General features: G+C 41.3%; 1 protein-coding gene across 1 annotated transcript in view; it reads left to right on the top strand.

The window, feature by feature from the left end:
* Window positions 1-11142, top strand: part of PRR11 (proline rich 11) — a 51062-nt gene extending 39920 nt beyond the window's left edge. The window contains exons 5-10 of the mRNA XM_069757338.1: window positions 722-991; window positions 1139-1237; window positions 1381-1493; window positions 1579-1638; window positions 5659-5755; window positions 10823-11142. Of these exons, the coding sequence (XP_069613439.1) occupies window positions 722-991; window positions 1139-1237; window positions 1381-1493; window positions 1579-1638; window positions 5659-5755; window positions 10823-10897 (714 nt within the window). The 3' untranslated portion in view covers window positions 10898-11142. The remainder of the gene's footprint in view (window positions 1-721; window positions 992-1138; window positions 1238-1380; window positions 1494-1578; window positions 1639-5658; window positions 5756-10822) is intronic.
* The last annotated feature ends 2619 nt before the right edge of the window (window positions 11143-13761 follow it).

Here is a 13761-nt window from a genome sequence, read left to right as displayed (position 1 = left end):
ATCACTCCTGCTTTAGCAGTAATCTGTAACCAGGTTTGTGCTACCCTATCTGAGAGCTGTATGATGTAGGATTAGAGACCCTGATTCCAGCAATGTGTCACTCACTGGGCTGCTTTCGGTAATTTTGATAAAACTACTTTCTGTTGCAGATCTACCAGCATTCTGTGTGCGTAGGCAGAAAGCTGCCAATCAGTTGTGGGTGTGGGGTATCACAGAATATAGAGGACTACATGGCATCAGGTTTATTAGTCCTCTAGTGATCTCCTGCTGACAAAACTATGATTTTATTAAAACTACAGAAAACAGCCCAATAAATGGCACATCTCTGGAATCTGGTCTCAGCCTCTACATTTTGGTGCTCTTAGATTAGGTGGAAAAACCTGGTGAGAAATTTCCTTTACGGCCCCTATACCATTTAGACCAGAGTTCTGATATTGGCAGACTTGGCTTGGCATCTCGTGTGTTATGGGGTGCCTCCTGACTCTTCTCTCTACAGATGATGTCAGAGGAGAAAAGTCTGCCATATGTCATATCTGTCGGAGAGATAAGCCAACCCAAGAGTCTGGCAGCAGCTCTCTCATACAGGACACTTGACCGAAGTCACGTGTTCCTGTGTATGAGTGACTTGGGGGAGATGGCTGTCGGCTGATCAGTCATACATCTCCCAGCTATCTAGTGTGTATTGGGGCATTTACTATCCATTGTGTTTATTTTCTCTCAGACCAAAGACACCAATTCAAGTTTATCAGGATGTGTCTGCTGCCGTAGTTGTCAGCAAGCCAAAACCTTACCTTCTATAACAGAATATAAGGTGGAAACACCAGAAGACTGTCTCTTGCCATCTGTACCACTACTGCCTCCACCACCACCCCCTCCTCCACCACCACCTCCTCCACCACCACCTCCTCCACCACCAGTTCCACCACCCAATTTTCCACTTGAACGACCTTTTCCACTTTTGAAGAAAATGGCAAGCATTCGACCCCCAAAGGTAGGATATAATTTATAAAAAATGTAAGAAGCTTAATCGTATCCAAAAAAAACCCCTTGAATTTTAAATGCTATTTTTTTATCACCCAAAACAAGTGTGTGATTTGGTTTTGCAATCTAAAGAGAAGACTCGACGTATATTTTACAGGCACCACCAGTGAAACAAGAAGGACCCGTTCAAATAACCCTTAAAGATCTTCTGAATGTCAAATTAAGAAGGACCAATGACCACATGGACAAACAAATGGTAAAGTCATTAGAAAATTACTGACATGTGGTGTTATCCGCTCCACATGACCAAAGGAATGAGTATGTCCAATTCTTGCCTTATCTGATATACCATTTTTATTTTCTTTTCTATCCTGTTTGATACTCCTATTATATTTTCAGAAGGCATTAGTCAGCCGTCAGAGCTTTCCACTGATCACCGTGTCAGAACTGCAGGGGGTTAAACTGAAGATCGCTTCAAAAATGCCACCAAAGTGTCTCACAAATGTTTTTAAGTAAGTTGCTGATTTGGAATATGTTCAAAGCTAAATTATTAGGATTTATTGCTGAAAATGTTGTTGTGTTTCTATTTTTATACAGAGAAAAGCTTAAAAGCCCACTGGACGTCAGGCAACGTTTAAGAAAAGTCAATATGGAAAGGTAAACTTGTGTTTTTACCCAGAATAGCAATAATTACAGATTGTGAGAAACATTCTTAGGCCACGTTCAGTATTTGGTCAGTATTTCCACTGAATATTTCTAAGCCAAAACCAGGAGTGGAACAAATAGAGGAAAAGTATAATAGAAACATATGCACCACTTCTGTATTTATCACCCACTCCTGGTTTTGACTTACACATACTGATGTGAAATACTGACCAAACACTGATAGTGGGACGTGGACTTAAAGGGAGTCTGTCACTCCAAAACTCAATTTAAAGGGAATCTGTCACCTCATTTGGCCCTATAAACTGCGGCCACTGCCATCAGGGGCTTATCTACAGCATTTTGTAACGCTGAAGATAAGCCCATGATGTAACCTGAAAGATAAGAAAAACAAGTTAGATTATACTCGCGCAGGGGCGGTCCCGCTTCGGTCCGGGTCCGGCGCCTCCCATCTTCATATGATGACGTCCTCTTCTTTGCTTCCTGTTGCTGCTGTTGCGCACTGCAGTACTTTGCTCTGCTCTCAACAGGGCAAATCAGTACGCCTCAGCAGCGACAGGAAGCAGAAGACGTCATCGCATGAAGATGGAAGGTGGCGGACCCGAACCTGCGACGCCCATCAGACCGGACCCGGACCGCCCCTGGGTGAGTATAATCTAACCTCTTTTTCTCATCTTTCAGGTTACATCGGGGGCTTATCTACAGCATTACAGAATGCTGTAGATAAGCCCCTGATGGAGGTGACCGCAGTTTATAGGGCCAAAATGAGGTGACAGATTCCCTTTAAACTAAGCAGATAGGGGTCTAGGTTTGTATATAAAAAAAAAAAATCACACCTGCAGTGCAATTTTCGCTATGTTTGTAGTCCAGAAACTGTTTTTGTTTTCTATTCCGTGTGCAGAGAGGGTCCTGTAGGCTCCCCTGGCGAGGCTGAGGCTTATTAATTTCTATAGCACCGTTGATTCCATGGTGTTGTACATGAGAAGGGGTTACATACAGAACACAGATATCACTTACAGTAGACAAACTAACAATGGTAGACTGGTACAGAGGGGAGAGGACCCTGCCCTTGCGGGCTTACATTTTAAATTGAATCCTTGGTCTTGTGTGCGCACACACCGACAGTGCAGAAGGCAAGGGAATGCATACATCGCTGCACTTTTGGGTGTGTCAGTGTAATTTGCGGGACATCTCCTGGCAGAAAACGCAGGTGCAGATTTGACGTGTTTTTTATGCGGATTTTGTGCGTTTTTGATGCGGATTTCATGCGTTTTTTACCACTGCGGACTTCAATAATGGAAGGGTGCAGAAACGCTGCAGATCCGCACAAGTGACATGCTACTTCTTTTGATCTGCAGCGCTTTTCATGCGGAATTTTCCGCACCAGTAGCACAGCTTTTTTTTTTTTTCCTATTGATTTACATTGTACTGTAAAAAACGCTGCGGATCCGCACTAAATCCGCATTGTGTGCACACAGCCTTAGGGTAAGTTCACACAAGACGTTTTTGCTGCGTATTTTTGCTGCGTTTTTTTAATGCTAATTTTCAGCTGCTTTTTACAGTACCAGCAAAGCCTATGAGATTTCAGAAATCTCATGCACACACATTGTTTTTTTTTGTTTGATCATTATTTTGTGCTTTGCTGTATTTTTTTGACATAGAGCATGTCACTTCTTTCAGCATTTTTGCTTCATTTTTTTCACCCATTGACTTGAATGGGTGTTGAAAAAAAACGCAACAAAAACGCAGGTATCATTATTTGCTGCGTTTTTGCTGCTAAAAATCCAAGGACATTAGCCTGGACAAAGAGGGAAAAAAACACACACCAAAAATGCACCAAAACCTGCGTTTTTGACGCAGCTTCTTTCCTGCCTAGATGATCAGGTTTTGCTGCAGAAAAAAAAAAAAGCAGTAAAAACGCACTGCGTGAACTTACCCTTAGTGTGCACGGCTGAAGCATCAGTTCAGGCAGCGCTCACTGTGGGCAAGCGAGCACGGACAATCAAGATTCAGCAAGTCATGCTAATTTAGGGGCCAGATTGGTACACTGAGAGCTTGGCCATTCCATTGGTACACAGACGACCCTAATTTTCATAAGGAATAATAATTTTCTGGACAACAGGTATTATTTTTTTTAAAGGGCTACATTCCCAATAGAACGATCTGCTTAGTTGAAATTAAGTTTTGGGGATGAGGGATGTGCCCTTCGAACATAAACAGCAGTCCCTGTTCTACTCTGCAGTGACATTACTAAAATGTCACTGCAATGTACAGTAGAGCAGCTGCACGTGATGAGTGTGAGGCCAAGGATCCGGCTGTCACATACAGCTAGACACCATGCAGGGGTGTCAGACAGGATTTATTATCATGTCAACTTTCTCCATCACTGTATACACAGTGCGACCAAGAGCGGTGTACACAGATTAGGAAGTATTGACGGTGCTTTCTCCTCCAGACCCATAGACTGTGAGATCTCTGGGTGTAGGGAGAGAGCATGAGCTGCTGGGTTCTGTGAGACCCTCTCAGATCTGCTGTACAAAGAAGAGGCTGATCTTCTGTAACCGGGGATAATAGACCAACACCAGTTATAGGGAATATCCACAATAAAACAATTGTATGAACATGTTCAAATGCTCCATAAAAGATTTTATAAGCACAGTATACAAAATAAATGAAAATATCAATAATCATGATTAAAATAAACAAAACTTTAATAAAAACCACTGTCAATCCACATTGCTTTTTGAATCCATGATTTATCAAAGAGAAAAATCCAATATATAAAAGTTTGTTTTTTTATGGAAAGGGGAACACCATTTAACATTTTAAAGGTCGTAAAAAATAAACTGTGAGTATCAGACATGTATTTAAAGGGACTCTGTCACCTGAATTTGGCGGGACTGGTTTTGGGTCATATGGGCGGAGTTTTCGGGTGTTTGATTCACCCTTTCCTTACCCGCTGGCTGCATGCTGGCTACAATATTGGATTGAAGTTCATTCTCTGTCCTCCATAGTACACGCCTGCGCAAGGCAAGATTGCTTTGTGCAGGCGTGTACTATGGAGGACAGAGAATGAACTTCAATCCAATATTGCAGCCAGCATGCAGCCAGCGGGTAAGGAAAGGGTGAATCAAACACCCGAAAACTCCGCCCATATGACCCAAAACCAGTCCCGCCAAATTCAGGTGACAGAGTCCCTTTAATAAAATATAATTTTATTTATATAGCGCCAACATATTGCACAGAACTTTACAATTAAAGGGGTTTTCCCATAAACAAAGTACATTTTAATTAATATATTTTTGAATAATACAATCCACAATTGGTTGTGTTTAAAAATAACAAACCGTAAGCTTCCTGTGCTGAGATAATCTAATAATCTCTTTATTTAAATAGCGCCAACATATTCCTCTGCGCTTTACTGACATTATCATCACTGTCCCCGATAGGGAATTAGATTGTGAGCCTATCAGTATGTCTTTGGAATGTGGGAGGAAACCGGAGAACCCAGAGGAAACCCAAACACGGGGTCCCAGGACTCCAGCGCTGCAAGGCTGCAGTGCTAACCACTGAGCCACCATTCTGCCCACAATCTTATAAATGTGCCCCTACTGTGTACTGTCTGTGTCTAACCGTACAGGAACATGGTCTGATCATACCACAGCTCCTGGGCAGGGGAGGACACAAGAGAGTATACAGACAGGACGGCACATAAGATTGAAAAATTAGACAAAGGGAATGATCCACCAAGACCAGCATTATGCAAGTCTGTATTTATGAGGGGGCGTGCTTCAAAGGTGAATCGCTCGCATCTTAGAAGTGGCACGTGTCTTGCCAGTATTCTTACTTTGGTCAAATTTGTGATGTAAGGTATGCAGGAGCTCGTCATGTATTAAATGAGTTGTGGTATCATGTCCCCGTTCCATTCACGTGGCACAAAAAATGAAGAATAAAGTATTACACAGAATGTAAGTACTCTAGTGTTCACAAATATGGCCCGATATTTTTCTTTAGGAGTCCAGGAGGTACCCCGCTATATGACAGAGAAAACAAGGAGAATGGGACTGGACTCACCCCGTTAATGACAAAGGCTTTAAGGCGGAAATTCCAGGCAAGTTTGTAGTTATAGATGTAGCATAGCTGAATTTGTTATCAATTATCTTTTTTGTGTTGAAATAATAATTAAGAAGGTCTGGCTCCTTTATTATGTTTGTAATATACCTTATCATGTTCAAGGTAATTCAGAATTTGATCTTATAGAAACGGGTAATTAACTAAGCTTTTTCTGGCAAAGCATAGGAGTTTCTCCCCATATTTAAAAGGAATCTGTCACCAGGTTTTTTGCTTCCTCATAAGACAGCAGCATGATGTAGGGGCAGAGACACTGATTCAGCAATGTGTCACTTACTGGTCTGCTTGATATCTTTTTGTTAAAATCACTGTTAATCTGCTGCAGTTCTAGCATTTCTGAGTTCTGTATAATTCCGCCCTCATCACTGATTGGCAGGTTTCTGCCTATGCACAGTGTACAGTCAAGCGACTGTGGCATCAGATTTATTAGTCCTCTAGTGATAAACTCCTTCTGATAAAACAGTGAGTACACTTTATATTTGGCATTTTGAAGGTTTCAGCAGTCGAAATTCCCAGGAAGTCATAGCAATTGCTTTTAAGTCTTTTAAGGGAACGTTGTCTATATCGCTGCAGCGTCGCTGAGTGTGACGGTACCTTTATGAAGCTTTTCTACCTTATCTAATGCCCTCTGTGTATGGGCGGCTCACTGTAATGCTGATTACATATATAACTTTACTTCGGTATTCTGTTTGTCTCAGAGAAATGTACTGTTAAATACTTATGCAAATGAGGCACAATTCCAGTGGGTGAGCGCTGCACTTACAGCTCATCGGCCTCTCTTCCCTATCCTTCCGGTCGGCCACCTGATTGATGTCAGTGGTGACTGGTCACCTTTCTTTCAGTGACATGCCATGCTCCTGATGAGGAAGAATGTCCTAGTTTGTGGATCACAGCAGACATTTCACTCCTTCGCCTGTTAACCTAGTGAAAAGGACAAAAAAATATGCAGATGGCGCCAGACGCTGACCGTCTTCCTCATCGGGAGCGATCTGTGCTTTCATAGTCACGGCACAGGGAATGATGGCGCTCAACTCCGAGGACTCAGTTGAATGAAAATTTTAATGCAGTCACAAATCGGATACAGATGTTTCGGTCATAAATGAACCTTCATCAGTAAACTGACTGCTCAGATTCGATATACAGAGACTACTATATGGTTATAAACCTGTTTATGGTAAGTGGAGCCAGTATAAGGGAAATGTCCGTATTTGAGAACACAGGTATATAAGTGCAGGGAATGGCAGGAAATATGCCAGTGGAAGAGGGGGCAAAAATTCTGGGGACAGCCGGAATAATAACCTGTACTGTAGGTGCATAAAGAAGTTTATTTTAGCCGTGGGGTATCAGCCAGAAAGTAGGGTGGTCTGTGATGGATATTGGCAATATGCCCATATGATATAAAATCTTATGAGGATACGTTGGTGGTGGCAATTGTGCCACTGTCCAACGTGGTTTCTGCCACTTGCTGGAAAGAAAAGTGTCCTGTTAATCACTGACGTTAAATAGGTGGTGAGCTGGAAGGATAGGGAAAAGATCTTGCTCCATCAATCACCTGACTGCTGCAGCCGGTCTCTAGCTTCAGTTGTGATGGTGGCATGTACATCATGTGACCACTTGGGGCAGTGATTGCATAACTTTACGTGAGTGAGATGTACAGTATGTGTGTGTAAAATATATATACTGCTCAAAAAAAATAAAGGGAACACTTTAAACAACAGAATATAACTCCAAGTAAATGAACCTTCTGTGAAATCAAACTGTCCACATAGGAAGCAACACTGATTAACAATCAATTTCACATGCTGGTGTGCAAATGGAATAGACAACAGATGGAAATTATTGGCAATTATCAAGACACACTCAATAAAGGAGTGGTTCTGCAGGTGGGGACCACAGACCACATCTCAATACCAATGCTTTCTGGCTGATGTTTTGGTCACTCTTGAATGTTGGTTGTGCTTTCACACTTGTGGTAGCATGAGACGGAGTCTACAATCCACACAAGTGGCTCAGATAGTGCAGCTCATCCAGGATGGCACATCAATGCGAGCTGTGGCAAGACGGCTTGCTGTGTCTGTCAGCGTAGTGTCCAGAAGCTGGAGGCGCTACCAGGAGACAGCCAGTACACCAGGAGGCGTGGAGGGGGCCGTAGGAGGGCAACAACCCAGCAGCAGGACCGCTACCTCAGCGTTAGAAACCGACCTCATGAGTATGGTCTGAGTGCCCGACGTCCACAGATGGGGGTTGTGCTCACAGCCCAACACCGTGCAGGAAGCTTGGCATTTGCCACAGAACACCAGGATTGGCAAATTCACCACTGGCGCCCTGTGCTCTTCACAGATGAAAGCAGGTTCACACTGAGCACATGTGACAGAGTCTGGAGACACCCTAGAGCGTGATCTGCTCCCTGCAACATCCTTAAGCACGACCAATTTGGCAGTGGGTCAGTAATGGTGTGCGGTGGCATTTCTTTGGAGGGCCGCACAGTCCTCCATGTGCTCGCCAGAGGTAGCCTGACTGCCATTAGGTACCAAGATGAGATCTTCAGACCCCTTGTGAGACCATATGCTGGTGCGGTTGGCCCTGGGTTCCTCTTAATGCAGGACCATGCCAGACCTAGTGTGGCTGTCAGCAGTTCCTGCAAGATGAAGACATTGAAGCTATGGACTGGCCCGCCCGTTCCCCAGACCTGAATCCGATTGAACACATCTGGGACATCATGTCTTGCACCATCCATCAACGTCACGTTGCACCACAGACTGTCCAGGAGTTGGCTGATGCTTTAGGCCAGGTCTGGGAGGAGCTCCCTCAGGAGACCACTGCCATCTCATCAGGAGCATGCCCAGGTGTTGTAGGGAGGTCATACAGGCACGTGGAGGCCACACACACTACTGAGCATCATTTCCTTGTCTTGAGGCATTTCCACTGAAGTTGGATCAGCCTGTAACTTCATTTTCCACTTTGATTTTGAGCATCATTCCAACTCCAGACCTTCGTGGGATATTAGTTGTGATTTACGTTGATAATTTTTAGGTTTTATTGTTCTCAACACATTCCACTATGTAATGAATAAAGATTTACAACAGGAATATTTCATTCAGTGATATCTAGGATGTGGTATTTTAGTGTTCCCTTTATTTTTTTGAGCAGTGTATATACAGTTAGGGCCAGAAATATTTGGACAGTGACACAATTTTCGCGAGTTGGGCTCTGCATGCCACCACATTGGATTTGAAATGAAACCTCTACAACAGAATTCAAGTGCAGATTGTAACGTTTAATTTGAAGGGTTGAAAAAAAATATCTGATAGAAAATGTAGGAATTGTACACATTTCTTTACAAACACTCCACATTTTAGGAGGTCAAAAGTAATTGGACAAATAAACATAACCCAAACAAAATATTTTTATTTTTAATATTTTGTTGCAAATCCTTTGGAGGCAATCACTGCCTTAAGTCTGGAACCCATGGACATCCCCAAACGCTGGGTTTCCTCCTTCTTAATGCTTTGCCAGGCCTTTACAGCCGCAGCCTTCAGGTCTTGCTTGTTTGTGGGTCTTTCCGTCTTAAGTCTGGCTTTGAGCAAGTGAAATGCATGCTCAATTGGGTTTAGATCTGGAGATTGACTTGGCCATTGCAGAATGTTCCACTTTTTGGCACTCATGAACTCCTGGGTAGCTTTGGCTGTATGCTTGGGGTCATTGTCCATCTGTACTATGAAGCGCCGTCCAATCAACTTTGCAGCATTTGGCTGAATCTGGGCTGAAAGTATATCCCGGTACACTTCAGAATTCATCCGGCTACTCTTGTCTGCTCTTATGTCATCAATAAACACAAGTGACCCAGTGCCATTGAAAGCCATGCATGCCCATGCCATCACGTTGCCTCCACCATGTTTTACAGAGGATGTGGTGTGCCTTGGATCATGTGCCGTTCCCTTTCTTCTCCAAACTTTTTTCTTCCCATCATTCTGGTACAGGTTGATCTTTGTCTCATCTGTCCATAGAATACTTTTCCAGAACTGAGCTGGCTTCTTGAGGTGTTTTTCTGCAAATTTAACTCTGGCCTGTCTATTTTTGGTATTGATGAATGGTTTGCATCTAGATGTGAACCCTTTGTATTTACTGTCATGGAGTCTTCTCTTTACTGTTGACTTAGAGACAGATACACCTACTTCACTGAGAGTGTTCTTCAGTTCTTCAGTTGATGTTGTGAACGGGTTCTTCTTCACCAAATTAAGTATGCGGCGATCATCCACCACTGTTGTCATCCGTGGACGCCCAGGCCTTTTTGAGTTCCCAAGCTCACCAGTCAATTCCTTTTTTCTCAGAATGTACCCAACTGTTGATTTTGCTACTCCAAGCATGTCTGCTATCTCTCTGATGGATTTTTTCTTTTTTTTCAGCCTCAGGATGTTCTGCTTCACCTCAATTGAGAGTTCCTTTGACCGCATGTTGTCTGCTCACAGCAACAGCTTCCAAATGCAAAACCACACACCTGGAATCCACCCCTGACCTTTTAACTACTTCATTGATTACAGGTTAACGAGGGAGACGCCTTCAGAGTTAATTGCAGCCCTTAGAGTCCATTGTCCAATTACTTTTGGTCCCTTGAAAAAGAGGACGCTATGCATTACAGAGCTATGATTCCTAAATCCTTTCTCCGATTTGGATGTGGAAACTATCATATTGCAGCTGGGAGTGTGCACTTTCAGCCAATATTACATATATAATTTTATTTCTGAACATGTTTTTGTAAACAGCTAAAATAACAAAACTTGTGTCACTGTCCAAATATTTCTGGCCCTAACTGTATTATATATTATTTTAGTATACAAATTCTCCCTTCTGTCCTGTGCTGAACCGAATGCAACAATGGAGCAGCCTGACAGCGAGGCATAAGTGGAGGTTTGATAATAGAGGATATTAATAAAGAAAAAATGTGTATTTTTAACATACTTCTCTTTCTCTCTTGATAGCCCTGTATTATATGCCTTTTGAATTTGAAATTAAGAACTTTTTTTTTCTCCTTTTCCCTCCCATACAGCTTGCTCACCCAAAAAGTCCATCGCCAATGCGGAGGTCCCTAATAAACCAAGGTCTTGATCACATAAGCCAGTAGTGAAATGGAGTCTGCAATAAATATGCCACTTTGTACACTTTTAAGTCAAAGTAACGTGCACTAAATGTGTTGTCCCAACTGCTTGTCTTATTCAACTGGAAACTTGATTGGAGGAAACCACTAAGTGGAATATTTTATTTTAAATTTTGACACTTTTTTTTTTTTTTTTTTTTAGGAAACCACTAAACTTTCATCACACTTGATTTACTCTGTTCCATTTGTGCAGATAATACTTTTCCTTTTTTTTTAAAAAAAAATGTGATCACTTGTATTTGCATATGAAAAAATAATTGTAATAGAGCTGGTTCTCTGTTAAATTATGTTGCATCACAAATTTTTCATTTATTGTGGTCCAGGCTATAATGCATTCCGGTTACTGAAAGATTACTCTCAGGTTGGTTTCTGATCACCCAATTTGGAACGTTAGTGTCTGCCCCGGAGTTTCTCCAGTCGTAAATGTTAAGATGAGTGCACAAACAGTATGAATCTGGCTTTTTCTTTATGTATATTGCATATAGCATTCACTTTTATAATCAGTGTCCTGGTGTTCAGACGCTGTACATGGAAACCATGATACCAAATACTGCTGGGGACGTTTTCTCTCGATATAACTTTCTATGTTTTTATGTTCATTTTAACTGTTCTGCATTCCATATATTGTTTCTTGTTTGACAAAATGAATGTAAGAAGCTAATGCCACAACAGTATTCCATTAGAATGATCCAGACATGTCTTCCCCTTCTTTTTGGGTTATACTTTATCTTTAGCAATGGGCACTTTATATCTGGCTACCCCATCATGTGGCCAATTGTTTACATAGCAAAAACCTGTCCACACTTTCCCTTTAAACGTTCTCCATGAGGTAGGAGTTAAAACGCTGAATTCAACTATGTGTCACTTATCAGGCTGTGTGCTTTTGTTTACTTATAATGAAGGTTTTTTCACTAGGATATTATCAGTGCTGTGATTAGCTGCCTGGTGCCAAGCCGTCCAAATCTGTCCCCTCTGACAAGCAGCTCACTGGCAATAGACAATGTACATAGAGAGCCTGGTGTGGATGGGGTTAGCTTTCACAGCTCTGCTGCTTTCTACATCCCAGAACTCTGATTGTGTCATAACTGCTGCACTCAGAAAAGTGATACATCATTGGATTCAGGGTCTCTTTTCCTACCTTATGCTGCTCTCAGATGAGGTAGCAAAAACCTGCTGACAGATTCCTTTTAAGCTATGTCCCACTCTGTCCATGATCACCTACCAACACCCCTATTCATGCAGATACCAAGTGAATTCATAGGACAATCCTGCCAACATCCTGCACTCTTTATTACAGATTACATCTTGTTGGTAGTATATGTGGGAAGTTTTCTGTTGTATGCCACAATTGTACGTGCTGGTGGGAACGAGGTGGTAAAATAAGAGCAGGGTTGATATCTATTTTTTAATCTCCATTACACAGGGATATGACCACAATGCTCAAGTATTATTATTATTATTGACATTGGTAATGGGAACTAATGTTAGCATTACTTACTACATGGTTGCGTTAAATGCATATTTGCAATATAAAGAGCATCTCCCTCCAGAATAAAAAAAAAATTACCTATACATTTTATTTATTTATTTTAACTCTTTTCTATTCAGTAAGAAGAGCAACCCCAATAAAGCCTCCATTAGAGCGGCTAGACTCCTAAATGGCATACATGCCGAGCTATGCAGGATTCCCTGACACTCACTACATAACTGGGCTCATTTGCTTTTTCAGGAGTCTTAGAATGCTGGGTGGATGCTCCACTGAGCTCGAATACAGGTCATATTGGTTGACACCCAGGTTTCTCAGAAGTAGCAATAACTATATAACGAAACAAATTTATTTTTTTACTTTTATTGGTGATTTTTAAGAGAGGAATTGGAAAATAACAAGTACTGTAATTTTTGAAAAGGTGCGGACTCATGTTAACCAGCTGAGTAACTTCCTTATTTCTATTTTTTTTTTTTAAACACATTTCCAGGATTTTTCATCCTATATGTTTACCTTACCTTCAATGAAACTAATCTGTTCTGATACATTTCTAGGACATGTTTTTGTATCAAGGCATTCTGGAACTTATAGTTCTGCAGTGACTGTAACCACTTGCCAGCTTATTTTTTGTTAATGCTTTTCAGTGGACTGTTCAAAAATATTATGATCATAATTGCAGATACTGTATATTTGTTATATATGGCACATTTTATATATTTAAATAAAGCATTAAAAAAAAGTGTTTTGTACCATTTAACAGAAATGATCTCTCTATAAGCTGCCAGTCCTTACCTACAGCTTCAGTGTATCTCATCCGTAGGCAGGGTGTGTCAGCGTATTTTGCGCATGGGATCCTCCGTATGTAATCCGTACTGCGAGATTTTCTCGCAGACTTGCAAAACCGACATACGGACATAAAATGGATCCATGTTCTCAAAAAAATCGTAAAAACATAAATACTGTATGTGTGTATGTGTGTGTGTATATGTGTGTATATATATATATATATATATATATATATATATATATATATATATATATATATATATATATATATATATATATATATATATATATATATATATATATATATATATATATTAGGAAAAAAGGAACAGCACAACACTTGTACTTAACTTCGGGTGCAGGGCCCCAGGCAACCAGTCCAACGATTGCACCAAATTCACATAGAAAAAAAGAGGCAGCACTCCATCATAAAGTGAAAAAAAGTGGAAGGTTTTAATCAACCCACATAGCCGGGCGACGTTTCAGCTCCATCTGAGCCTTTTTCAAGCAGTGAGTAACCATACCTAACATCCATTTATACGTGTCTCAACACATTTCT

The sequence above is a fragment of the Ranitomeya imitator genome, chromosome 3 (assembly GCF_032444005.1).
Source record: "Ranitomeya imitator isolate aRanImi1 chromosome 3, aRanImi1.pri, whole genome shotgun sequence".
NCBI lineage: Eukaryota > Metazoa > Chordata > Amphibia > Anura > Dendrobatidae > Ranitomeya > Ranitomeya imitator.
Note: the sequence above shows the minus strand (reverse complement) of the source record. Positions and strands in the feature narration are given on the sequence as shown.